Consider the following 26,203-nt stretch of genomic DNA (forward strand, 5'->3'; position numbering starts at 1 on the left):
TGCCATCAAAAGCTCCGTTCATTCTGCTCTGTGCCCTCTCCAAGCCACTTGTTCCTCATGGCTGACCCCCTTCCCACTCCCTGGACGCTGTCTCTGTTCGTGTCTCTCCAGCTGGAGCAGAAGCAGAAGGAGGCCCTGGAGCTCCTGGAGCAGAACCGGCACCTGCAGGATCAGCTGAAAGTGGCTCTGGGCCGGGAGCAGAGCGCCCGGGAGGGCTACGTGTTGCAGGTAGGAGAGCAGGGAGGAGAGGGAGCTCCATCTTCCCTGTGCCCGGGGGGGTCCCTGGTGGGCTTCTGTCTGCGGTGTTCATGGGGACATCCTGGGTGACCACCACTGAGCTCCCAGAGATTTGACCTTCTTGCAGACATGGCTAATTCTGTAGCATTAGATGACCAGAGTCATCTGCTTACGGAAACCTCTGATCCGGGATGGAATAGGAGGTATTCTATTAGCATTCCCAAGGGAAAACAAAACAGAGCCAGACAGATGGGACCTCAGCAAAGTCCACCTCTGATCCATCCCATACTGTGTTTGCCTTTGCAACAGCTGTTTCCCCCTTTCTGTGCCCGAGATGTTCCCCATAGACAGTGGGGTGCACACAAGGCTTTCCAAGCATCCTATAGCCCACCAGTTGCTCCTGGCTGGGGATTTTGTGTGCCCGTTACATGGGCAAACACAGGACACTCAGATGTATTTCCCAGGCACGTTTCCCTCCAGCCAGAGTGGGATTTGCACTGGGATGACCTGTTAACTTGGATCACTTTGGTGGTTTCTGCTGTCACAAGATGCCATTCCTAGCAAAGCCTAGAAATGAGTTTTGGAGGATCTAGCAGAAGAGACAGGATGGTCTTGGGGAAACCTTTCCTCCCCTCCTCCAAACAAAGTGAGTTTTTCCCAGTCCTTCCTCTGGGAATGTCCATGCCTGGAGAAAGTCGTGGCACTGGCAGGGCAGCTTCTGGCTACTCTCATGGGTCCATAGTCTTGTTCTGTGCAGGGGCAGCTTTTTGATGTGCTCAAATTTACTTGACCAAACCAGCTGTGGATCAAGGTGGCCGTGCATGGCATGCTGCGCTCCTGTGGCAGCAAACCCAGTGTCAATGCCAAACCTTGCATCCTTATTTCTCACAGGAAGATTTTCCCTGAAGAAGTTGCAAAGGCAGTGGAGCCAGCCCAGGGAAGGGGACATCTTGCCTTCCTTGCCCATGATCTCCCAGGAGGAGTAATTAATTCATTTCTGGAGTCTCCGAGCTGACAGTGCCTGCTTGGAGGAGTTTCATTTTCACTTGGCAGTGCTGGAAGAGTAACTTAACTCCCACTTCCCTGGGGCAGAGGCGTCCGACCTCCCTTTGCCTGGAGCCTGGAAAAATCAGGGAATGGGGGTAAAAACTGGATGCTGAATCCACCATCAGATTGAAGTTGGCCACAGTGCCTCAATATGCGGAGAGGTGGCAGGAGGGGAAGCCTGCAGAGAGGCTGAGCTGCAGTGAGCAGTGACCCAAACTTGGACCTCGAAGTTGGAGAGAGTTTTTGGAAAGGTTGGAGGCTTTTGCCTGCTCCAGTCTGATTGTTCTGGGGATTTCCCTTGTGTTTCCTGAGAGCCAGAGGGATTAAAGTCCTATTGTAGAAGGGAGTAACCCCACCAAACCCTGCTGGGGTGGAGGGAGTGGAGCCGCTGGGGAAGTTCTGCAGCCCCAGACTGCAGACAAACATCACAGCATTTTTTTCGACAAATCCTCTGAATTCCATGTGCCCCCCCCACCTCCATCATGCCTAATTTTGGGGAGGTTCCTGCATTGTCTATGGGAAGAGCTGATGGAGAAGCCTGACTGCCGCCAAGCCCATCCCTCCTGAGCTGCCTGGGAGGCACCAACCCCTCCTTGGCAGCCTGACCAGCCCTGCACGGACACCCAGGCACTGCCTGTTCCATGAGGCAGCGCTGAGCCACCCCTCCGATGCATGTGCCATGCACCGAAGCCTCTCTGGCCTCGTGTAACCCCTCTCTTGCTCTGAGCTTCCTCGGGATGGGGCATCCTAACCTTGATCCCTACTGGGAGAAAAATCCAGGAGCTCCTGCTCCTGGCCAATGGGCTGGAGACATCCCCCAGCTCCAGCCACTGTGGGTGGGAGGGGGCACATACTAACCTGTCCTGGGCGGATGTTCTTGCATGTTTTTGGTGTAAAGCATGAAATTTAACTTAACATAACTGAGTGTCACATCTGTGGGCTTTCCTTAATCAGCAACCAGAGTACAGCAAGGCAGGCCAAATTCCTAGGCTTAACACTGTGCTTCTCTCGCCTCTTCCTGTCTGTGTATTTTTTGTTTTTGAAGATACATAATTTCTGTCGCCTTTTGCATGACGCTTTCTGTGAGTTTTCTCTTTGCATGCTCCATTGCTTTGGTTTGAATCTCAAAAAGGTTGGTTTCCTTCATTTTTACATTCTCATCACACCTTTTCCCTCCCTCCACTTGTCGGGCTTTTTATTTTTTCTTTTGTTGGTTTATTTTATTTTGCAGGTAGAGAAATTAGATCCTCCCTAGCCCTAAGCTTTAGCATAACAGCGTCTCTCTAATGCGATGAGCAGCCACTCAGTCCTGTTTGGCAGGCACAGAAATGACATCGCCACCACGGCTGGCCCGTCGCCCTGCGTTTGGGTGGGATATGATGTCATTTGCTGTCACCTTGCTTTCTGTTGTTGCTTTTGGTCGGTAGGACTGTGTTACCTGAACTGTGCACTTTTTGTTTCACAACCAAACAAACAAACTCGCTAAAAAAAAACCAGTTCCTTCCTCCTCCACCTTGTTCCATCTCCTCCTCCTCCTCATCCTTCGCATTTTTATCTTGTCTGTCTGTCTCCGTTTTACTGCTGGTGTTTCTTTTTCATTGTTTTTTTTTGGTTCTGTTTGAGTTTGGGTTTATTTTTTTTTCCATTTAGCCTGTTACTGTACAGCTGTTTTGATGTTGTGGTCAGTGTTTTCTGTTACTGGAAAGCAGTTGTCGCTCATTTAAAAAAAAAAAAGTTGGTTAAACAAACCAAATTGTGCCAAGAACAAATCATCCCAATTGGAGCAGTGGGTAGCAGCCAAGTCGCTGCGAGGAGCTTTTCTGTGGCCTGCCTGGCCAGAGGTGTGACACTCAGAAGGGAGAGCCAAGAGTGTTACTAATCTAGTATTTAATCAATTTTTTTAAGACCGAGGTGGCCGCCTCGCCATCAGGTGCCTGGCAGAGGCTCCACAAAGTCAACCAAGACCTCCAAAGCGAGCTGGAAGCCCAATGCCAGCGTCAAGAGGTGATCAATCAGCAGATTCAGTCGCTGAAGCGCAGCTACGCCGAGGCCAAGGACGTGATCCGGCACCATGAGGCCGAGATTCAGAGCCTGCAGGCGAGGCTCAGTAATGCGGCAGCCGAGCTTGCCATCAAGGAGCAGACCCTGGCCAAGCTCAAGAGCGACCTGAGGAGTGAGAAGGAGAAAGCCAAAGAGCAGCTGGAGGAGTGGCAGCACGGTGAGGCCGCGCTCAGCTCCCAGCTGAAGGCCAGCGAGCAGAAGCTGAAGAGTGCGGAGGCTCTGCTGCTGGAGAAGACCCAGGAGCTGCGGGACCTGGAGATGCAGCAGGCTCTGCAGCGGGACCACCAGAAGGAAGTGCAGCGGCTCCAGGACAGGATCGCAGACCTCAGCGGGCAGCTGAATGCCAGCGAGCAGGCGCGGGTCCTCATGGAGGAGAAGCTGCAGAAGAACTACGAGGCTTTGCTGGAGAGCTGTGAGAGGGAAAAGCAGGTTTTGATACGGAGCCTGAAGGAGGTGGAGGACAAGGCCAATGAGTACGAGAACCAGCTGCAGAACAGCGAGCAGCAAATGGAGATTCTGCAGAAGGAGAAGCTGAGTGCCAAGTTTGAAGGCAGCGAGCTCGTCCACCAGCTGGAGGAGCAGCTGGCCATGAAGGAGGCCAGCATCCAGAAGCTCGCTGAGCACATTAGGGAGCTCGAAAGAGAGAGGGATCAGATCAAGTGCCGGTTCCATGAGCTCATGAATCAGGTGGCCGAGTCAGATAATGAAGTTGCAAAGCTACAAGCAAAGTTGAAAATGGAAGAGACCAACTACCACAATCTGGAGCAGTCGTTTGAGGAGGTGTCGGATCAGTTCCGGGGGGTGCAGGAGGTGCTGAAAGAGAAAGAAGAAGAGCTGAGACACGTTAAGGAAATGCACTTGAGAATTGTGGAGAAGAAAGATCAAGATCTCAGTGAGGCTTTGGTTAAAATGGTTGCTTTAGATAGCAGTTTAGAGGAGACTAAAGTAAAGCTAAAGGCCAAGGAGGAGGCTTTAAAGAAATTAGCTAGTGGGGGCACAGGTCCATGTGCTGAGGAGGCAGAAGACCTTGGCCCCAGTCTTGAGGCTGACGAAAGTCAACCATCCCAACTGGGGCAGGCTCTGCAAACTCAGGATGTCCTCCCAGCTCTGACTTATGCACTGAAGGAGGAGGAGGATGAGGTTCTTGAGACCACCCGGAAGCAAGTGGAGGAATTTGGCTCCCCATCTAAAGTTGTAGAGCTCCAGGACCAAGAGTTAGTTCAGAAAGCCTTAGCAAAGCCTGATGTAGGAATCATGGGGGCCAAGAGGCAAAGGATCCGTTTCTCGAGCATCCAGTGTCAAAAATACATCCATCCAGACGGATCAGAGAAAAACTGGACAAGCAGTACCTCTTCAGACACAAGCCAGGACAGATCTCTGTCTGAAGAAAGCATGTCCTCAGAGCCAGCTCTGGGTTACCCCTCATCGGGGACGAGCGATTCTGAGACTTACCTCTCCATCATCCATTCCCTGGAAACCAAACTGTACATCACAGAGGAAAAGCTCAAAGATGTGACGATGAAGCTTGAAAGCCAGCACGGCCATAACCAGGAGACGCTCATTGCCCTTCATCATCAGTGGGCCAGCACGGAGTCCCAGCTGCGGGAACAGCTTCAGACCAGCCTGTCCCAAGTCAATGCTTTGATCTCGCAGCTGGAGAGCGAGAGGCAGGAAAAGTTCAAGCTCGTAGAAAGTCACATCAGCGAGCTGGGTGGTTTCCAGATGAAAAACGAGCAAGCGCTGACTTGCTTGGAGAAGTGCAGGGAGCAGCTAAGATCCTTGCCCAAATCAGACAAGGAAAAAGAGGGTGATTTGTTCCTTGTTACTCTGTCCAGCATGGAAACAACCTTATCAAACGCAATCCAAGCCTTGAGTGGGGCGCCAGTCCCATCGGAGTATCAGCAGAGTGAAAGCCTCACCACGGAAAGCCCCGCTCCAGAAGGAGGGGATTTTGGAGAAGAGGAGTACATCTCAAAGGAGCAGCGAGTGGATGTGTTTGACGCCAGCCAGCTGAGGTGGCTTTCTGAGAAGGTGGCATTTGAGGCCTCTCTCATCAACCAAATAGCAGAGTCTTTGAAAAATGCAAGCTCTGAGATAGCCCAGCTTCTGAGAGAGATCCAGGGAACGGCCAAGGTGGTTTTGTTGGAGCCAACAAGTGTTTCTCACACAGCCAATGATTTGGCCAGCGTCCTATCTAAAAAGCTGCTGCTGGAAGGGGAGTTCTGGAGCCAGGTGGAGGAGCTGAGAGCACACTTGAACACTAGAGAAGGAGAAGCTGAGGGTAAAACAGAAACAAGTTTGGGCTTTTCCCCATGTTTTCTCAGTGCTGTAGCAGATGCTACATTGATCAAGGCAGAACTTGGGTTTGTTGCAGAGAAAATGAGAGAATCTTTTCATCAGAGGTTAAAAACAATTGAAGAAGAGCTCCATAATACCAAAACAGCTCTCCAGCAGCACAAATGCATGTTGGAGGAGATCATCAAAGCGTACAGGACTCCTGAGTTTGACAGCGTTATGCACCAGATTTCTGAAGCACTTGAAATACAAAAAGATGCTTCAGAAAGAACCCAGATCTCCTGGGATGGGAGCCATCTCCAAATGGCGCCATGCCAGAAATTAGCCAAGGTGGAGGAGACTGGCAGCGCACCAGACCATAGTAGTGAAGCTCTTGTTTCCATTCAGGAAGATCTTGCCCAGCAACTAAAGGACAAATCCAGTGTTCTGAAGGAGATATCTGTTGCCTTACTCTCTCTGCCTCCTGAGGAGGCCATGAGAGACTGTCAGAAGCTCCTGAAGATATCCCAGAGTCTTTCCTACCATTCGTGCATGGGAGACCTGGAGCGGTATTCATCTTTGTTAGTCCACGATGCCATTGTTCAGGCTCAGGTTTGTTACGCCGCTTGCAAAGTCCAGCTGGAGCACGAGAGGGAGATGAAGTCCTACAAGGAATCCTTGCAGAGCATGGATGCGCTGTGCCAGGAGCGCGTGAAGACGGTGTCTCTCCTGCGGGACGAGTACGAGGAGCTGCTCAGGAAGCAGCAGGGCGAGTACAGCGAGGTGATCGCCGTGCTGGAGAGGGAGAACGCCGACCTCAAGGCAAAAGTGTCCCAGCTGGACAACCAGCGGAGGCTCTTGGAGGAGGAAGGGCATAAACACAGCAAGAGCCTGAGTGAGCTGCAGGGGCGGTACGAGGAGGAGATCCGGAATGTGATCGAGCAGCTCAACAGGACAGAGGACGCCCTGAAGGCTGAGAGGACAGAGGGGCTCAACCAGCTGGATGCCATTGTCCGCGACAAGCAGAACATGGAGCGGTATCACCTGGAGCAGATGCAAACGCTGGAGGAAAAGTTCCAGGCCAAGATCAAGGAGCTGCAGGTCATCCACAGCGAGGAGCTGCAGGCGCTGCAGGAGCACTACAGCCAGAACCTGCAGCGCCTGCAAGAGACCCTCGACGAGTACCAGAGGCAGCACCCGGAGGTGTCACCCACGGTGGCCCCGGGCACTGGGGACACCTGGGCGGCTGGCGAGGTGGGTGGCACCGGGCAGGACCCCGGCAGTGACCCGGACTCCATGCACGGCCTGAGGGAACGCATCCAGGAGCTGGAGGCCCAGATGAACGTCATGAGGGATGAGCTGGAGAACAAACATCTGGAGGGGAGCGCTTCCACTTTGAGGGAAAAATACCAGAAAGACTTTGAAAACCTAAAGGTCTTGATATGTTTAACACTTCCTGCTTTCTGCTGCTGAGTGTGTGGGAGGGCGTGTGTAGTCCCGGAGTTCGCTTGCCGAACCAAGGGACATACTCTAGAAGAGCCAGCGTGCCAAAACAAGTCCCAAAGTATTAGCCAGGCCTCTGTAAAGCATGGTGTTCCTTTTTCTCCATGCTGGGGTATTCTAAATGCATTGCTGAGGGCTTGGGAAGGTGGATTTCTGAAGGTGGTCTTTGCGTGGAGAGAGAAAGAGTTTCAAAGTAGCTCGATAACATCACTCTCTCCTTCAACACGAAGACCTCAGTGTTCCTCCTTGTACCCAACATTTACATTTTGTTTGTGACTTCCCTTTAAAAGCATTCCTCAACTCTGCCTATCCCAGTCTGATCAAATCTCCAGTCTGTCTCTGCTGCCTTCAAAAATGCAGGATGAAGTGGAAACTTGATGCTCTCAAAATGTACGTTCCTAGGGAAAGTAGCTGCAAACAGATGCCAAATTCCATAGCAATGCAGAGCTCCTCTGCAGGAGGCTGCAAGGACCACGCTGGTGTTGGACACAGTAATTCTGTATACAAAAAAGAGTGCACAGTTGTGGAACACCCAGGTGAGGTGCAGAGAAACCCACTGGCAATGAAATGCCACTGATCAAATTGCCCCACCAGTCAAACTGGCTGTAACACTGGTTTGAGATCATCCAGCATCTAAAAAAAAAAAAGGGGGTTGGTGGTTTGCTTTTCCTAGGAGAGCATTCCCAGTCCAGAAGTGAGTTTAGGGTGGTAGAGGACTCTGGCAACACCTAGGGAGGCTGCCAGGTTGAAAAGGAAGCCAGAAGGGCAGCGATGCAGAGACTGTGTTGGTGAGGCTTTCACAGACCAGTTGCTCTTAAGAATCAGCAAAAATGTGGGAGAGCTTGCTTCCAGCCACAAGATCCACACACATTTCAGCTGGGGGTGAAGTGTGGCTCAACTCCAGCCAAAAGAAAACCGGTTTTAGGTTGGGGAGAGCAGTAGTTTTGCTGAATCCCATTGGAATTAAGCAGTGGTGGTCAGAAAGCCATCCAGGTGATTGGAAACCTGCCCAAATTAGAGGCTTAAATGTGCTCCATTCTTCCCTTAAGAACTTGATGGAGAATGTAACATCAGTAGCATGAGAGTAACAACCTGGAGAAGGCTCCACGAAGACCTTGGAGCTCTTTCCAGTGCCTCCAGTGCCAGAGGGACTCCCAAGAGAGCTGGAAGGGACTTTGACAAAGGCACGGAGTGACAGGACAAGGGGGAACGGTCTTAAGATGAAGGATGGTAGATTGAGATTTAATACTAGGAAGGAATTCTTCCCTGTGAGGGTGGGGAGGCCCTGGCACAGGGTGCCCAGAGAAGCTGTGGCTGCCCCTGGATCCCTGGAAGTGTCCAAGGCCAGGTTCAAGGCTTGGAGCAACCAGGGAAAGTGGAAGGTGTCCCTGCCCATGGCAGGGGGTTGGAACAGGATGGGCTTTAAGGTCCCTTCCAACCCAAACCATTCTGGGATTCTGTGAGATACGGGTTTGTACACGTGGATTTGTGGCAATGCATTTACAATACATTAAATAGAGCATCTCCAGCCTCCCACGGAGGAGTGTAATTCCAAAATTAGAGGTGTTTCAGGAGTGGGACTTGATGATCCTTGCGGATCCCTTCCAACTCGGCATATTCTATGATTCTGGGTGTAATGAAGAATCCTGCAGGGCTGCTCTGTGCCACAGCCAAGTCCAGGCAGGTACTGGCACTGAGTTAGGAGTTTAAAAACAAACAAACAAACAAACAAAGCTGGGAAAGTGAAGAATGCCTTGGGATTAAAAATTAAATGGGAGGGAAAAAACCACCAAAGCTGAAAATTGGAAATGAGGATTAGGCGTAGGTAACAGAGCATTAGCCAACAAAGTGATGCTGAGGGGTGTATGTTAGTGAGGGTCAGTGGTGTTGGACTGTCCTGAGCACTTTTGCCACTGGTGGAGTGAATTTGTCCCCCTAAAATTTCCCATGGGGTCCCAGAGGTCCCATGGGGACAGTTCTCACTTTCCACAGAAAACACTGGTGTTAATCAAGGGGAGCTCCACTGAAATCAGGGAATAAAGCCAGCCTGTGTCGTTAAGAGGAAAAGCCCTGTGCAGTGCTTGGCATCAGGTTTGTCCCAAGCTGCCTGACGGGGCTCAGCACTTTGTCCCCAGTGTGTGCCCCTTCTTCCCTCGTGGCTTGGGCCTGCCTGTGGCTTTGCTGGTCCTGTCTGTGTCCCGCAGGCGTGTGTCCATCCGGGATCCCAATGTGCTTGAGCTGGCAGCTGAGCTGGGAACAGGCGTTTGCATTTGTCTGCTGCAAAGGCAGGAGTGGGGGCTGTGCCAGGGGCAGAAGGACCAGGCAGGAATTCAGGACCTCACCCCTGATGAATCCCAACTCCCCAAATTGCTGCTCCTGTGTCCTGGCCGGAGTTCTTTCCTAGTAATTCAGTTAGCAAGTAATCGTCCCTGCAGCATTTGTAGCAATACTCGGTTGGGAATTAAGGTCCTCTTGCTGTCACGTCATCTTCCTTCCACCCAGAGGTTGAAAAAAACAGGCATTGAAAAGAGCAGGAGGGGTGCAGAAGGTGCACAAAAGGGTTTTTTTTGGTTATTTTTTTGACATATATTTGCATTCCCCAACCGGGTCTGCCCCTAAACCAGGTCTGCCCCTAAACCAGGTCTGCTCCTGTGTGTCCCTTTCCCTGGAGCTGTCAGGGGTCAAGTGACTGCAGGACAAGCCTTGACCTTTGCAAGGTCCATCCTGCTCCATGGCTGGGGAAGCAGAAGATCCATGCTGGACCTGGGGAGCTGAGCTGCCCGCTGGCGTGTGGCTCCTGGTGGGCTCCCCACTGCCATGGCACCGGCCCTGTGCTCCTGGGCCAACCCTTTCCCCTCCTCCCTTCGCAGGCAACATGTGAGAGGGGCTTTGCAGCCATGGAGGAGACGCACCAGAAGAAGATCGAGGACCTGCAGCGGCAGCACCAGCGGGAGCTGGAGAAGCTGCGGGAGGAGAAGGATCGCCTGCTGGCAGAGGAGACGGCTGCCACCATCTCAGGTACCAGAGGGTCCCCCATGGTGGGGCAGCTCTGTGGTGATGGGGATGTGGGGGTGGCGTTGGCTTCACTGAGGAGCAGGGCAGGGATGGGATGAGGGTTGGGTAGGCTGCACAGGGAATGGGAAAGGGCTTTTGGGAAAGATGTTTTGGGTGGAGGACCATCTGGTCCTCCAAGTTTGGTGCCCATCTCCTGGTCTTTCTCCAGGCTTGGTACCCCTATCTTTGGGTGTTACATAGTTTGATTTGTTTTCCATTCCAAGTCAGAAAGGCATTAGTCATTCCTGTGGTTAAATTATTGTCAATTCCACATTGAATTCATTCTTCAGTGCTCCAGGAAATGTTAAAACACTGCACTTCAGGGGCTCTGCCTTAGGAGTCTCACAGTCCAGGAAACAATGTTTGAAGTGGACAATCATTTGGACTTGTTAAAAAGCGGGATTTGCAGAAGCCCCTTTGCAGCTGGGGCGCAGACTGAAGGGGCTGTGAAGCAGTGTGAGGTTTGCAGGGGTGACTTCGGTTTTGTTCCTTTAAGAAATGAACAAAAACTCAAAAGAACCACCCATGGGTGGAGCATGCTGGGTGCTAACACTGTGCTGCCCCTCACAGCCATCGAAGCCATGAAGAACGCACACAGGGAGGAGCTGGAGCGGGAGCTGGAGAAGTCCCAGCGCTCCCAGATCAGCAGCGTCAACGCCGACATCGAGGCCCTCCGAAGGCAGTACCTGTAAGACCATTACCATTCTCTGTCTCCTGCCGTCTTGCAGGGAAATCATGTGTGGGAGACCCCTCTCTCCCATTTGATTTTGGCGTTGAGTTCGGGGCAAACCTGTTGTTGCAGGGGCCTTTTCCCTTGGTCCCGACCCAGCTGCATCCATCAGAGCCTCCTGGTTGCCCATAATCTTTCAGGCTCCAGGTCAATGTCCCCACATTACCCAAAATAGCTGCTTTTTGGTCTCCAGAAGTAGCAGATGTGCAGCCAGTGCTGCCTTTCATGCAGCTGCAGCAACGGGGTTGTTCAAAAGGCGAGGAGGAAGCGCTGAGCTTTTTCCATGTCCTTCTGTGGGAACTGAGCAGAGCTGCCTGTCAGCTTTATCAACCTTGATACATCTATATAAGATGGGGAGGTGTGCAAATACACCTGGTCCCGAGTGCCCAGAGCAAACTTAGAATCCTGGAATGGTTTGGTTGGAAGGGACCTTAGAGCTCACCTCATTCCAGGGTACCTTCCACTATCCCAGGTTGCCCCAAGTCCTGTCCAACGTGGCCCTGGACACTTCCAGGGATGGAGCAGCCACAGCTTCCGTGGGAAACCTGTGCCAAAGCCTCACCACCCTCACAGGGAAGAATTTCTCATAGGTAGATTTTGATAGATCTCAGCTCAGTTTTTGGAAACCTGAGAAAGTTCTGCTACTTAACCTCTGAGAGAATGGCCTCCTGTCCCCTTTGGTGCCCAAGCATTGGCTCTGCCAGGAGAGGGAAGAGTTGACTTGCTCTGGGCTTGAGTTTTTCCCCAAAAGGAATATGCAGTCCTCATCCTTAGCTCCCTGTTGGGTTTTCCTGGGATGCTGAAGGAAGGATGGGCATGGAGGGGGGGGGGGTGTGGAGAGGGCACTACCCCGGTGTGTGTTCCACAGGGAGGAGCTGCAGTCGGTGCAGCGGGAGCTGGAGGTGCTTTCGGAGCAGTATTCCCAGAAGTGTTTGGAGAATGCCCACCTGGCGCAGGCGCTGGAGGCTGAGAGGCAGGCCCTCCGCCAGTGCCAGCGGGAGAACCAGGAGCTCAACGCCCACAACCAGGTGAGGGTCCCTGCCCAGGTGATGGTGGGCTCCGTGCTGAGCCATGGCTGTGCTCCCCCTTCCCACAACGGCTCTCCCCCTCTTCCCAGGAGCTGAATAACCGCCTGGCTGCGGAGATCACGCGATTGCGGACCCTGCTGACCGGGGAGGGCGGGGGAGAGGCTGCTGGGTCGCCTCTCACGCAGGGCAAGGACGCCTACGAGCTAGAGGTGAGTTCTGCAGAGGGGCATGTGGGTGGGCACAAGTGCTGTGTACCCCAGGAGTGTGTCACAGCTGGGAGGTGTCACAGCCATCTGTCCCCCAGTCAGCTCTCATGGCTGGTCAGCGCTGTCATCATGGGCTGCGTGAGGCCAGGAGATTCTGGGGTCCTAATCTTCCCTTCTCACCATGTCGAGCCAGACACTCAACTCTTCCTTCTGGAGTCCCTGCTTGTCCCCAGGATCCAATCCATGCAGAGCAGTGGGGACAGAAACTGGGGTGTGCAGGGAGCGCATCGGCACTGCAAGCTTGGGCAAGTTCCCAGGAGATTCAGGAGGACTTTTCCTGTGAGAAGCAGAAGACGGGTGGACCAGAGACTTTGTGGTGCTGGCATGGGGCTGAGTCTCTAGCCCTTGGCTTGATTGTCACTGGGTACAGCAGGTGTCACACTGTGTCTGCTCAGGTGCAAAGATGTTGGTTTTTGTTCCCACAGGTCCTGCTCCGGGTCAAAGAATCCGAAATCCAGTACCTGAAGCAGGAGATCAGCTCCCTCAAAGACGAGCTGCAGACAGCACTAAGGGTAATGCCAGGGGTGGTTCTGCAAATCCTCTTACTGTGCTCTGCTCCTGAGTGTCTGTGCTTAGATTTCAGCCCATTTACACCCAGATTTGAAACCATATTTAATTTTTCCCCTGAATGTAATTCAATACCCATTTTGGTGTCATCAGTAAAACACTCCATGTATCAATTTAAGACTTACCCCACAAAGGACACAGTGTGGGAAAACATTCCTTTCAGCATGATTTCCCCATTTTCTGTCACATCAGATCAGATTTAAATGGCACAAACAATCAGTGTTAGAGATCTGCCCAGCCTCGCAGCAGTGGAACTGGTTTGCTCTGGACAAGCCAAGGCCATTTCTGGGAATTCTGCTTGAATTCTGTGTCTTGGCTAAAACGAAAAGCCGCAAACAGCCCTGTAGCCGAGGGGCTGCACGCACGGGCAGCACTGTGTGCTTGCCCTTGGCTCTCAGCTCTCCTCCTGTCTCCGTTCCCGCAGTCCCATATCGCTGTTGGAAGCAGCTCCGAGGGTGTGTGTTGCCCTAGCCAAGCCTTTCTCCTGCTGCCGGCTCTTCTTCCGCCGGCATTTGCCAAGCTCCTCTTCAGTGCATCCACAAACCCCTCGGCTCCAGCTGTCTGTCTGGCTCCATCGGGTTGTTCTTGTTCCCTTGCCAGGATAAGAAATACGCCAGCGACAAGTACAAAGACATCTACACGGAGCTGAGCATCGTGAAGGCCAAGGCAGACTGTGATATCAGCAGGTTGAAAGAGCAGCTGAAAGCAGCCACAGAAGCTCAGGGAGAGAAATCCCCTGTGAACACCACTGTATCGGGATATGGTCAGTCCTCCTCCAGCAGCTCTAAGCAGTCCTGGGTGTCCTGAGCTAACAGGGAATCCCAGAGTACAAACCCTTGTGCAGTAATGGGTCTGAGTGTAGGACTTGGCCTTCCAACCCAAAGCTGATGGGCTTTGAAAGCCTTCTGGCATTTTGCATCAGGAAAACCTTGTGATGCAGGGATGCCCAAAAGCCCTCTCTGCCCTTAGGGCAGCACTAAGAGTTGGGCTCATCGGGGCACTTTCCTGGGCTGGGAGGGCAGAGCCCCAGCCCTGTCCTTGCAGGAAGGCAGTGGGCACCAGGCTAATCCCACTTCTTTTGCTTCTTCCCAGATATTATGAAATCAAAAAGCAACCCTGATTTCTTGAAGAAAGACAGATCCAGTGTTAGCCGGCAACTAAGGAATATCAGGTCAAAGGTGAGCTCAGATGTCCTGCCCCGTGGGATGGGAGTGAGGAATGCCCAGCATTTCTCTTCGGTGGGGATCCCAAGTGGGAAGAAGTGGGCAGGGGAAGAAAACTAAGAATTTCCCAGCCACTAGTGCTAGCCTGGATGGCTTTTTACTGCAAAAGGACAGACTGTGCAGCCAGGCAGGGCCCACTCCCTCACTCTGACCCTGCTCAGATGGAGGCATGAAGCTGCTCCCTGGTTGGAAAAAAGGCTGGAGTTTACCCTGTTCTTTGGTCTTTCACAGGAGGACTATCCCAGTATCTGCTCCCTCTTTTCAGCTGAAATTTAGGTGGAAATGTGCACATCATTCTAGTTTTAATGTTCATCACTGCAAGATTTTTGTCTTCATGTGTATCAGCAGTGCCTGAGTCCTGGGCATATTTAACACACACTTTGCATGTGTGTTAACATCGTGCAGATGGCCCTGTGCTTCTGTGGTCCTTCTGTGCTTGCTGTTGATCCCAAAGCCCAGTGATGCTGTGCCAAGCTCTCCTTGGCAGCCAGTTACATCACGTGTGACCACAGGGATAAGGAAGGGCAAATATTGCTGATCAGGAGTCAGCACTAAACACAGGGCAGTTGGGAGGAAGCTCAGCATGAGCAAACCTGCTTTGCCTCTCACCTGGTGTCTCATGCTGATGTTTGAAGTGGTTGGGCCCTTGCAGGGCAGGCAGAATGCTTCGAGCTCGCTGCCCATGTGGGGAAACACTCGGAGCTCTGCGAGCAGCAGCTCCTCAGCGTGGGGTGTCTGCGCTGCACCCAGTGAACACAGAGAGCCCAGACCTGCTGGGCCACTCCAGTGTTGAGTTTCCCTTCACCACTTCAACTCAGATCACTTTCTGTGTGGTCCCCATGTGTGTTGCTTGGTGAGGAAGGAGAGGAGAGGAAGCAGGGGCTGTGCCAGTGCATCACTGTGGGTCGGGGGGCTGGGGCGGCGCCAGCGCCAATTCATTTGGGATTTATGAGCTTCTTCTTTTGTTTTTGTTTTTTTGTTTTATTTTGCTTTTTCCTTCAACAGTCCGTTATTGAGCAGGTCTCATGGGATAACTGAAATGAACCCGAGTCCAGGTTCCCTGCCACATAGGTAAACACACCGGCACCCGCCCAGCGCCGCAGCCGCCTCCAGAGCGGCCCAACCTCTGCATGCACTGCTCACACCTCCCTGCCAAACCAGAGCCCTCCTTCTCTTAATGACTGACTGATGGGTTTATTCACTGCTAATTCTTTTCCTGGGGGAAGGGAAGGGAAGGGGAGAAGTCGGTGCACCCAAGATCTGTGTGAAACGCAGTTTCTCTGCCTCTTCCCTGGGGAATATGGCTTTTTCCTGCTCTTCCCACCCTCACCAACACAGCTCATCGTGACGGAGAGGATTTGGACGTGGTGGGGCATGTTTTCCTGTTTGCTGTGTTGGGAGTGTGGGACACTGAGTGTGCATGCCTGAATGACTCTGCATGCCTCAGACTAAACTCAGCACCGTCCAGGTCTCGTAGGAAAACACCTGTTTTGCTGTTAGCCAGATGCAGGAATAGTCAGAGATGCCTTTAAGTATACTTCCCATGACAGCCTGGAGCATGGAAAATGGTCTCAGCCACCTCAGCTGCAGAGGGGATGTCCTGGACTGCCCTAATTTCCTTTATCCACAAGTGCTGCTTCTTCAGGTTGATCCATGCCTGAGCAAGAGTCTTCCCTGCCCAGTAACCTTCTCATCCTGTTCTCCGTCCCTGAGCCTCCAAGGCTTCCAAACTCATCCAGCAAAAGGAGGGAGATGATGAGAAATGAGGCTGACCCTAATGAGCCAGGTATCTCCATTAATTGGAGCAATAGTGAATTTCCTGGCCCATGGCAAAGACTGAGGTGGGAGCACCTGCAGAGGCAGATTAGGAGAGGGGAGCTCCCAGCACGATGGCTGGAGAGCCCCAGGAAGTCTGTAGGAAGATCCCTTTATCACAGATATCATCCTACATTAGTCTCACTTCATCAGGCTCTCCTCATCAGCAACTGAAATGGGTTGTGGGACTGCCCTGGGGCTGACTTTGCTGGAATTTGTGCCATCAGGCAGAACAGTCTGATGATTCCTGGTGTCTCCTTCCATCCACTGAGAAATCAGATGCGAGAACTGGAATGCACGAGCTGCTCCCATTTAAAGAGGCCCAAAGTAAACTTCCTCTAGGAAGTGTGTGCTCAGAGACTCACATCCCAGGTGACTCTGCTGCCTGTTGGAAGGAGAGCGCACGGCGTTTGGAAATTCAATCCAATTTAGTGCTTTCATTTCCGTGCTGCCTGGCAAAGCCCTTCTGTGTTTGTGGGCCTGTGGGAGGAAAAACAGTTCCAGAAATACAGTAACCATAGGAATCTGCACAGCCTTGGGGCAAGTTTATCATGGAGTCCTGCCTTGATAAACACATGGGAAGGAAAACTCAGCCCAGAAGTCCAACCTGCTGCTGTGATAGAACAGTCCTCTGGCACCATGGCTGGGGAAGGGAAAGGAAAAGGGGAGGTGGCTGCCTGATAGTAGGATCATGGAATCAAAGAATGGGTTGGGTTGGGTTGGAAGGCACCTTAAAAATCATCTTGTTTCCAACCCCCTGCCATGAGCAGGGACACCTTCCACTGGATCAAGTTGCTCCAAGCCCCATCCAGCCTGGCCTTGGACACTTCCAAGGAAGGGGCAGCCACAGCTTCTCTGGGCACCTGTGCCAGGGCCTCCCCACCCTCACAGGGAAGAATTTCTTCCCAGTATCCCATCTAACCCTGCTCTCTGTCAGTGTGAAGCCATTCCCCCTTGTCCTGTCACTCCATGCCTTGTCCAAAGTCCCTCTCCATCTCTCTTGGAGCCCCTTTAGGCACTGGAAGGTGTTCTAAGGTCTCCTTGAGCCTTCTCTTCTCCAGGCTGAATCCCAATTCCCTCAGACTTTCCTCACAGGAGCTGATTTCCATCCCTCCAGTCTATGCCTTTGAAGGTGCCAAGTCTTATTTGTAAAGCATTTGTTGCTATTTGTAAAGCAAATAATGTTCCAGCTGCAGCATAAATTCCTTGCAAGTTCCAAGGAGTGGGCTGGCAGACAGAGCTGTGGGGTGGGGACGGGCAGTGGGGCACAGAGGGGCAGAGCCCTGGCTATGGGGGCTGTTTTAGGGTTGGGAGGTGGCTGTGCCTCCTCATCCACAGGGACAACTCACCACCCAATGCTTTGCTCTCCTCAGTCTCTCACACCACAGGTTTGGGGCTGCAGGAACAAGGGAGGCTGGCATTAGGCTAGTGCATCCCCTCAGGCTGGTTTCAGTTTAAATCTGTCCTGCAGGAGGCAGGCAATTTATTTCTGGGTTTCTGCCCCTCTCAGTGCTGTGCTGCTGAGTCCCCATGTGTAGGTAATGGATTTCACAATTCCAAATGCCAGGGGGCTGCTGTCCAGCTGAGAGTTGTGCCTTGAAATCTGGATGCTGCATCTGAAATGGATCAGCCATCAGGGCCTGCCAGACCTGAACAGCATTTAGGAGTCCTCTGTCTAACCGTGGGCAGTCGAGGCAGCTTTGGTTTGGGAGAGTCCCAGAGTGGGGTGAGAGAAGGGGTGTGATGGTTGCTGGCAGCACACACCACTTTCCAGGGTTTCTTGAGCAAATCCTGCATGGAGTGGAGCCAGGACTGTCCCCATGGGTGCCACAGCTGTGCAGGAGGCAGGGGGGGACCAGCCTGCAGGTCCTGCTCAGCATCCTGGGGCTTCAGCGTAGCAGATCCGAGCTGGCCTGCCCAGGGCTCCCTCCGCTGGAATTGCCCCATCCAGCAGTGTCCTGTGAGCTCCGGGGGTCATTCCCAAGTCAGCTAATCCCGCTTGCAGCATGATGTGCCTCTCATTTGCTTCTGGTTCGTCGCCTGGTTCATTGCAATCTCACCCTGTCTCAAGGCAGTAACCACCCTCCATAACCGTGTGTTCTCTCTCAGCATGTCCCACTAATCCTCCGCCAAGGAGCCCATTCCTCGCTGCCACGTCTCCTTTGCCTGAGCATCGCTGCCTCTCCGCACGCCAGGCGCCTGCCCGTGCCCCAACGCTCTCTGTCTTTTGTCTCTCCCAGAGTCTGAAGGAAGGCCTGACTGTGCAAGAACGCCTGAAGCTTTTTGAATCCAGGGACTTGAAGAAAGACTAGTTCTCCCCGCTCCGCTTGACCACGCGCACCTCCCAGCTTGAGGCAGCACAGCACCAGCACCGTTTGTCTCTCGTTCCTTACGATGTCCTCGCTGTCGTTCGTCCTGATGCCCCAACGGGACCCAGCGCCGCGGTGGCGGTGCCCCCCCCTCGCCTCCCTGGCTCCTTTCCCTGCTTGTGAGATGCTCCAGAGACTCTGAGAGGGAGAGGAAGGGATTGGAGTGGGGTTTTTCCCCCCCTCTCTTTGGCGCTTTGTAGGAGAATCCTTTCTTTACTGTAAACCATTACACTAAGTGTCAGTATTAAGGCTCAGTAGCCTGTTAATAAGCTATAGCTCTGTCGGGAAGAGCGAGCAGGGCCTGGGTGGTGTCAGCCAGACCGAGCTCTTACTGCTGTCTAGAGACCCCGTGCTCAGAGCACACCAGGAGCCTGATCTAACCATTGATATCGATTGCATTACTTGCACCTACAAGGGGGGAAGGCCCGGGGGAAGCTGCTGGGGAGCGTGAGTCCGTGCCAGCGTCCGCAGCCTGGAGGTACAACACTGACATCTCGCTGGAGAAGGATGCAAGAAGTGATTCTCCTGCCCCGTGACTGTGCCGTATCCTGAATGTAGGTGCCACTGAAGCTCACTGGGCTTTGGTGGCTGCCCAGGTGGTTATGGATGGGGAGCTGCAGCTACTGAAGTGCACCATTGACTCGGCCCTGTCGGCGCGTCCTCGCTCCCGTCTCGCTGGTGGTCGGAGTTGGTGTTCCAGGGGCCGAGCTGTAAGATCACTTTCTTGCCTCTGTTAGATCAAGCCCAGCACTCTTTTTTTTTTTTGCTGTTACTCCCTTCCTCTCATTGAATCCCGTGTATCCCAGGGTCTGTGCGCATGTGAAACTCCCTTTTCCTAGTCAAAGGAAAGTAGAGTAGAAAGTAGAGCCAATATTGACTGAAAATGCACAGTGCTCAATGCATATAATGCTCCTTTTTTACCAGCTTCTTGAATTCAACTCTTCTTGTCAGCAGGGCAGCTCCTATTTTAATTCTTTAATCTTTTCCTGAAATAAAAATCTCAAAACCAGTATGTGCTTCAGACCTTCTCAGTCCTAACAGCTTTTGTATTTAAAACATACAGTTGAGCACCATGAGGCTGATAAATGGATACAAACAAAGGGATGAGGAGCTGGTAGCACTTAGATGGTAACAGCCAGCTGAGCAGAGGCTTCTTAGCAGAAGCCTGTGCTGCTTTGCAGGTGTGGGCTTCATCCCAGGCTGAATCTCAAGATGCCACTTGGAAAGATCCCAAGTCCTGCCTCTCCAGTCACCAGGGCTGAAGGAGACTCCGGCACATTGGCTTCCCAGTCTGGTTGGGTGCTGAGTGACCACATGGCTTCAGGCTGGGATGTGGAAGATACCGTGGCCTTCATGTGGAGCAGAGCTTCCTCTTCCTTCAGGCACTCAGCTGAGGTTGAGGCCAGCAGCCCCCAGTACTTCCCTGCTGGTTTTGGGTCAGGTGGGTGGCACAGGCGCCGCTCTCAGAGCCCTGTGGGGCTGGTGAAGCCACCCCCAGTTGTACCGGGCTGGACTATGGCAGCTGCCAGAGTTACCTTCATCCTCCTGGGAGCAGCATCTCTGTTCCAGCCACCAGACCCTCAGCAGGACACGGTGTCATTGAACCACAGTGTGAATCAGCTCGTCCAGCTTGTGTGGCCTTGCCGTGGCCAAGTGTCCGGCTTGGCACCTCCTGGGGCACTCATGGCAGCACTTGGCAGCCGATCCTGCCCAGAGGAGCCCCGCTTGTCCCCAGCCAGGATGCCAGCACCTTGCAGGGGGCAGAACACCTGTTCCTGCTGGAAAGCTCTGCGTGCCTCGGTGTGCATGGAAGTCCTGGAGATGGGAGCAGGGTAGGAAAGAGGCTCAACCTGTTGGATACAAAGCCTTTCCCTCGTCAGCAGCACATGCCCTCGGATGTGTGGATGTGCAGCCAGTCACTGCATCCAAGCTCACCACAGCACTTCCATAATCTGGGCACTGGAGAACCTGGGAACCTTCCTACCCTGACCTGCCTGGATCACTTCTCCGACCAGTTCATCCCTGGCTGCTCCAGGTCCGTGGTGAGCTCTGATCTCCTGGCAGAGGCCATGGGAGGCAGCATGGATTTTGGATGGCATGTAGGCCTTATTGTCATTGCTTTTCCCTTGCAAAATGTCACTGCCTCTAGAACACCCTCCTCCTCCTCTTCTCTTTAGACTTATGATGGCACTTTGTTCTTTTTAGCCAACCAAGCAGAACGTTCTGGTCTCCTTCTTGCCATGTGGACCTTACCTTTCTTAGATTCCCCAGCAAATCCTGTTCATATGCTCTAGCTTGTAGGAGCAGACATTTTCCATGGGGAAGTTGGGCTCCTCTGGAAAAATGAATGGAGGATCTTGGTCTTCTGTACAGACAGGGCTGAGCAGTGGCCTTGACATTGTTGGGATCAGCTGCAACCTCTGTGGCAGTGTGTGGGAATGATGTTTTGGGGTGTCTTTAGGGTGGGAGCTCTGGGTTCTGGGGGTCACCAAGAGGAAGAGGAGGAGGGAAGGTGCCTTATGCAGCCAGATGTTCTTGAACCACTGCCGAGGGTTCTGGGCTCACTGTGGTGACTCTGAGCATCTCTCCAAGGCAAGAAGGCAGCACTTTACCTGCCTTTACAGTAAAGAGAAAGAACCTGCAGCACCAATAAACAGCCCCAAACTGAAATATTCCTGCAGAGCACAGTGCTTGAGAATAAAGGGAGAAGTCCTTTTACTCATAGCAGTGGTCCTTAGTTATCCTCCTGCTTCTTCCTGCTCCAGGCTTCATCCACCTTTTGGGATTAATCAGTGGCTATTTAAATTAGAAAGTGTGTGGGCAAGCTGCTGCATTCTGCATCACTCCACACTATTGATAGCAACCAAAAAGGGAGGTTTAGGAAAACTCAAGTGCAGTGAAGGCACAGGTGTCTTCTTGTCGGCTCCAAGTAATCTTATTTTTCCTGAGTAAAATTTTCCTCCCATTTGCACCATCTCCCCTGAGCCAGACTGAATCCTTCTTTAAATGTCACCTTTTCTTTGCCCACATATTAAAAAAAGAAGCAAATTGTGTTCATTTGCTTCAAAAATACAATTGCTTAGAATTGGTGCTGACTTGCAAACCAGAAAATTCCTTTTTTTTTTTTGGTACCAGAGAACTGGGCTGCAGAAAAAGTGCTCACACTGCAAAATATGTCACTTTGGTACCAACTCTATTTGATGGCACTTCCACATGACCTCTGCATTTTTGTCCTGGTTTGGATACTCAGTTTGTTGTGGACACTCAAGCGCACACACACTCGCTGTGGTTTGCCTTTGCTCTGTAATTTTTTCCATTTTTTAGGTAAAAAAGCTTTCTTATTCCTTTTTTTTTAAAAACAAAAGTAACTTAAAGCCTGTATAGTATTCCAAGCACGCAGTGTAAATATTTATTCCTCAGCATTTTGCAGAGGGTTCTCTTTTGTGACTGAGTTGTGGGTTTGATTTTTAAGTCTCATTGTAGCACAGAGGCCCCACGTGTGGGTTGGGAGAGGAGCAACAAGTGTGATGTGTCCAACCCACCCCATCTGCCCTGATAAACTGCTTTTTGGGGGTTTGAGGACTGTTACAAATATCTTTTCAAACCTCTTCTGCTGATCTATGCCTTTAGCTTTGAAGGTGCCTGTCCAAAGATTGTGTACAGTCTGTTTGACCACTGTAACCGACTTTGCTATAAATTTGGGGTATTTTTTTCCAGTCAGAGGACCCAATTATCTTGTGTTTGATAGTGGCATCAACGCTGTGCATGTGCAAACTGTGACCTGTTGTTACAGAGAACAGCAACAGCTCCCTGCTGAGCTACAGCTCTCCTTGCACAGCCACCTGGGGCTGTCGCAGTGAGCACAGCGAGCCCCCGGATTTGGGAGGCACCAGGAACGCTGTGCAGCACATTTGGGATGCTCTTGGGCTGCCCAAGGGAGCCACAGCCCCCACGGCACAGACACCCCTCCCACAGCAGCGCAGCCACGAGCTGTAACTCACTGTGTAACTTCAAATGCAGTGTAACTACAACAAGGAGATCCAAGGAACTGCTGCAGGCACAGGGAGCACCAGGCTGGGAACAACCTCAGTGTGAGGCTGCTGAGGAAACAGGGTGTGGGATTTACTAGAGAAACTTGACAAGTTGGTACCAATTGAACTAACCCAGCTGGCCCTGAACTCATAAAAAATGGGTGCAATTAGCATTATTTTCTTCATGCTTTCTTCACCCTGTGTGCAGGACAAGAACACTCACTGTTCTCACCTAGAGAGCGCAAAGCATGTAAAATACTAGAGACTGTGGTAAGTAGAAAGCAGGAACACTCTGGCTTGGCCTGTGACCACCCCCCTGGAGTTTGGGATGACTTGAGAGTTTAAAGAATCATTTGGAAGGATGGAGGTTTGGTTTAGGGGGAGGGAAGGAAGCTCTGCGAGGCTGTGGGTGGTGTCTGATGTGGCTGTTCAGGTATTGTTAATGGTCAGTCTTCCTCCAGTGCCCTCAGAACAGCTTGGCCTTGGTTTGGCTCTGAGCAGAGCTTCACCCGACTGACTGATGATGGGGACTTGTTCTGGGTCAAATCTGGGCACTGTGCTCTGCCACGTGTGTCTGGGAACAACCATGGGGGACTGTGAGCACTGAGGGTGAAGGAGTCATTTCCCAGGGTCGTTTCTGTGATGATGTGACACAGCAGCCAGTCCTCAGCTCCAGCTGTGGCGTGGCCGAGCAGCATCGGAGCGGGGCCAGCGGGACCCGGGCAGCGCTGGGATGCTGCAGCCTCAGGTCTCTCACACATCATTTTTTTCCCCCTGCAAAGGGGAAGGGCGTGGGAGGCTCCTGTTTCTCCATGTGTGTGAGTTCCTGTCTCCTTCCCTTCTCCCTTCCACTCCCAGTTTATTCCAGTGCTTTTTTAAGAGCCGCCGTTCCTGATCAACTGCTCGCTGTAATAGAAATGTCACTTTTTCTCACTGTATTGATTCCTTACAAACCTTGTGTGACATGCTAGGCTCCCCTGGATGTAGCTGATCATTTTTACTTTGTAAATATAATTACCTAACTTTACATTAACTATATGGTAATAAACTATTTTTGCACCACCCTTTGCATGCCGTGTGACAGGTTTACTTCTAAAAAGAAGGAAGAACAGGGCAGAGGTCAGAGCCTGAAAAGGGAGATGTTTGCCTTTAGTCTCATTTCACAAAGGACATGCAACAGGCAGCATTTTGACAGCAATAATATATTTTAAGTAGTTTAAATCTAGTGCTGCTGAATGGGATTTACTGGAGAATGACCTCCCCCAGGTGCTTCCACAGAGGCAATATAATTTTCTTTCCCCCATGCAATCTTTCTCAGAACTGAACAAATCTAAAATCTGGGGATGTCCATGTATCATAAATACCTCAGTAAGGATCTATAGGAATTGGAATGCCAAAGTCAGATGAGGATATTGATGTTTTCTGTGAAAATGCTTTATTTAACAGTGCCAATCGCAGCACTACTAGTAACAAAACTGGTAACAGAATATCAATTTGGAGAACTATTAAGGCACTTTCTATTTAGTATAAAACAATTATTACACAGACATTATTTAGAGTTTGAAATACTCAGGTTTACATCATCTTTGTTCCACCCTGAGTTGCAGGGATGGAGATGCCGCCTCCCTCCCCTCACTGTCCCCAGCCTGGTGCTGCCAGGAGAGGGCACAGACCATGGCATGGCATCCCAACACCTGAAAGAACCAGGGTTTCCAGACCTCTCCTGAAGTGGATGACCCAACTGCAGCCATGTCTGCTCTCCAGACAAACACTTATCCCAAAGAACCGTTTCTCTCATTTCCTTCCAGACTTCCCTACACTTCCTTGCTGGAAGAGAAGCTGTCATTACTATCTGTGCTCATGCTTTTACACTGGAGCTCTGCTAGCCTTTAACCAAAGGAAACATGCACAATCAAAACTTTAACATTTTTGCTATTTCCCACAAATTTCCTTTGACAAACTTTCAACAATTAATGCCAACAGGGAATATAACTGAGGCACTTAATCTATAGAAGCTCGTAACTGCTGTAGCCCTTTTATCTCTCCTTTAGTTACTGGTGTAGAGGAGCCCTTGGGCTACAATTCCATTTGGCATTGGCTACAATTCCATTCCATATCCCACGCTGGAAAACTTTCCTTTTACCACTGAAACACGTGCCCAGCGCTGTGTGAACACACCTGGTCTGCACCAGGACTCAGCAACGAGCCTGCCCAAAGTTTTAATGCCTGTGAATGCAGCTCTATGCCTGTAACCCTCACAACCAAACAGTTGTGTCATTCCCTCTAGCACAGGAATGACCCACAGCAAGGGATCTGTGGCATTTTAGGGCAGAGAACACTTCTCTGGAGATGTTTACCAAAGTTACACCCAGATGGACAAAACAATGATGTCTATACATAGTAATAAAATCTGTGGGTGTTACCATGCTCCACTAGCCCTGTAAGGCAGCTCAATCATTTATTGCCTTTGAGAAAAAAACTGTAATTGGTGGGATTGTACTCTTCCCAAATCCTTTCAAACTCATCCTGAAAAGCCTTGACATACTCGGCGTCCTCCACGACCAGCACATTCTCCCGGTTGCTCTGGATGGCCTGCGTGGTCCAGTTGAGGGAGCCTGTGATGAGCATCCTCCGGTCCACGATGGCGAACTTGTGGTGCATGTACCCGCTGTGCTGGTCGTGGCGCACCTGGATCCCTGCAGAGACAGACACCTTCTCAGGGGTCACCGAGCCCCGCAGTGGGCCCCGGCCACCCCGGGTGCCGGGCTCCATGCCCGTGCCGCGATCGATGGCCGGCTGCACCGCGCTCACCCGCGTGGCGCAGGCGGCCGATCTGGGAGCCGTGCAGCCCCATGTACTGCGCGTCCGTGACGAGGCGGACGCGGACCCCGCGGCGGTGCAGCAGCTGCACGGCGCGGGCGAGCTGCGGGCAGGAGAAGCAGAAGAGGCAGAGGTCGAGCGAGCGGCGGGCGGAGAGGAGGCGGCGCACGAGGCGGCTCAGGGCGGTGTCGCCGCTCGGCAGCGGGCACGGGCAGGGCCGGGCGGGCGCCCCGGGCTGGGCCGCCTCGGCCAGCAGCGCCTCGATGCAGCAGGGCCGCGAAGGGAAGAACAGCACCTCCCGCACGGGCCGGGCCCGCCGCCAGGCCAACACCGCCAGCGCCACCGCGGTCACCGCCGCCGCCGCCAGCGCCGCGCCCCGCGCACCCCCCACAGCCCCCAGAGCCCACATGGCCCGGCCCGGCCCGGCCCGCGCAGCCGCGGCAGAGGCGGGAGCGGCCTGTGGGGAGGAGTGGCCGCCACAAGGGGCTGGGCCGGGCTGCGAAATCCCGGCGCCGACCCTGCCCTCCCTTCCCCAAACGCCGACCCCTTCCCAGGCAGCGAAACCCTGACACCGAATCCTTCACCACACACCGACCGTGGACGCTGCAGACACACAACACGTCCTTTAATCCGAGAATGGCTTGGGTTCGAAGGGATCTCAAAGGTCATCCAGTTCCAACCCCCTGCCATGGGCAGGGACACCTTCCACTATCCCAGGGTGCTCCAAGCCCCATCCGGCCTGGCCTTGGACACTTCCAGGGATGGGGCAGCCACAGCTTCTCTGGGCACCCTGTGCCAGGGGCTCAGCACCCTCAGGGTGGAATTCCTTCCCAATATCCCATCCATCCCTGCCCTCTGGCACTGGGAAGCCATTCCCTGTGTCCTGTCACCCCAGTCCCTCTCCCGCTCTCCTGGAGCCCTTTTAGGCCCTGGAAGGGGCTCTTAGGTCTCCCTGGAGCCTTCTCTTCTCCAAGTGAACACCCCCAGCTCTCCCAGCCTCTCTCCAGAGCAGAGGGGCTCCATCCCTTGGAGCATCTTTGTGGCCTCCTCAGGACTCGCTCCAGCAGCTCCACATCCTTGTGATGTTGTTGGCCCCAGAGCTGGAGGCAGCTCTGCAGGTGGAGTCTCATGAGGGCAGAATAGAGGGGGACAATGACCTGCTGGACCCTGCCTGGCTG

General features: G+C 52.6%; 2 protein-coding genes across 10 annotated transcripts in view; one reads left to right on the forward strand and one right to left on the reverse strand.

Annotated features, from left to right (window-relative positions):
- MPRIP (myosin phosphatase Rho interacting protein) overlaps positions 1-23,269 on the forward strand; it is a 78,022-nt gene extending 54,753 nt beyond the window's left edge. For 4 of the 9 annotated variants that reach the window (XM_032125850.1, XM_032125852.1, XM_032125853.1 and 1 more), the window contains 10 exons: positions 112-228; positions 3,190-7,053; positions 9,993-10,140; positions 10,747-10,864; positions 11,775-11,934; positions 12,024-12,143; positions 12,626-12,712; positions 13,368-13,530; positions 13,860-13,945; positions 18,046-23,267. In XM_032125850.1, coding sequence (XP_031981741.1) covers positions 112-228; positions 3,190-7,053; positions 9,993-10,140; positions 10,747-10,864; positions 11,775-11,934; positions 12,024-12,143; positions 12,626-12,712; positions 13,368-13,530; positions 13,860-13,945; positions 18,046-18,117 — 4,935 coding nt within the window. In that variant the 3' untranslated portion in view covers positions 18,118-23,267. Of the gene's footprint in view, positions 1-111; positions 229-3,189; positions 7,054-9,992; positions 10,141-10,746; positions 10,865-11,774; positions 11,935-12,023; positions 12,144-12,625; positions 12,713-13,367; positions 13,531-13,859; positions 13,946-14,995; positions 15,062-18,045 lie in introns of all 9 variants that reach the window. The other 5 variants (XM_032125854.1, XM_032125859.1, XM_032125855.1 and 2 more) reach the window with 5 other exon arrangements.
- A 348-nt stretch (positions 23,270-23,617) lies between these two features.
- Positions 23,618-25,398, reverse strand: PLD6 (phospholipase D family member 6; the record flags this gene model as incomplete). The annotated part of the gene is made up of 2 exons (XM_032126355.1): positions 23,618-24,901; positions 25,017-25,398. Coding segments are annotated over 2 exons (624 nt in total), but the record flags the coding sequence as incomplete, so codon positions are not given.
- Positions 25,399-26,203: the final 805 nt, after the last annotated feature.

The sequence above is a fragment of the Corvus moneduloides genome, chromosome 16 (genome assembly GCF_009650955.1).
Source record: "Corvus moneduloides isolate bCorMon1 chromosome 16, bCorMon1.pri, whole genome shotgun sequence".
In the NCBI taxonomy this organism is placed as follows: Eukaryota; Metazoa; Chordata; class Aves; order Passeriformes; family Corvidae; genus Corvus; species Corvus moneduloides.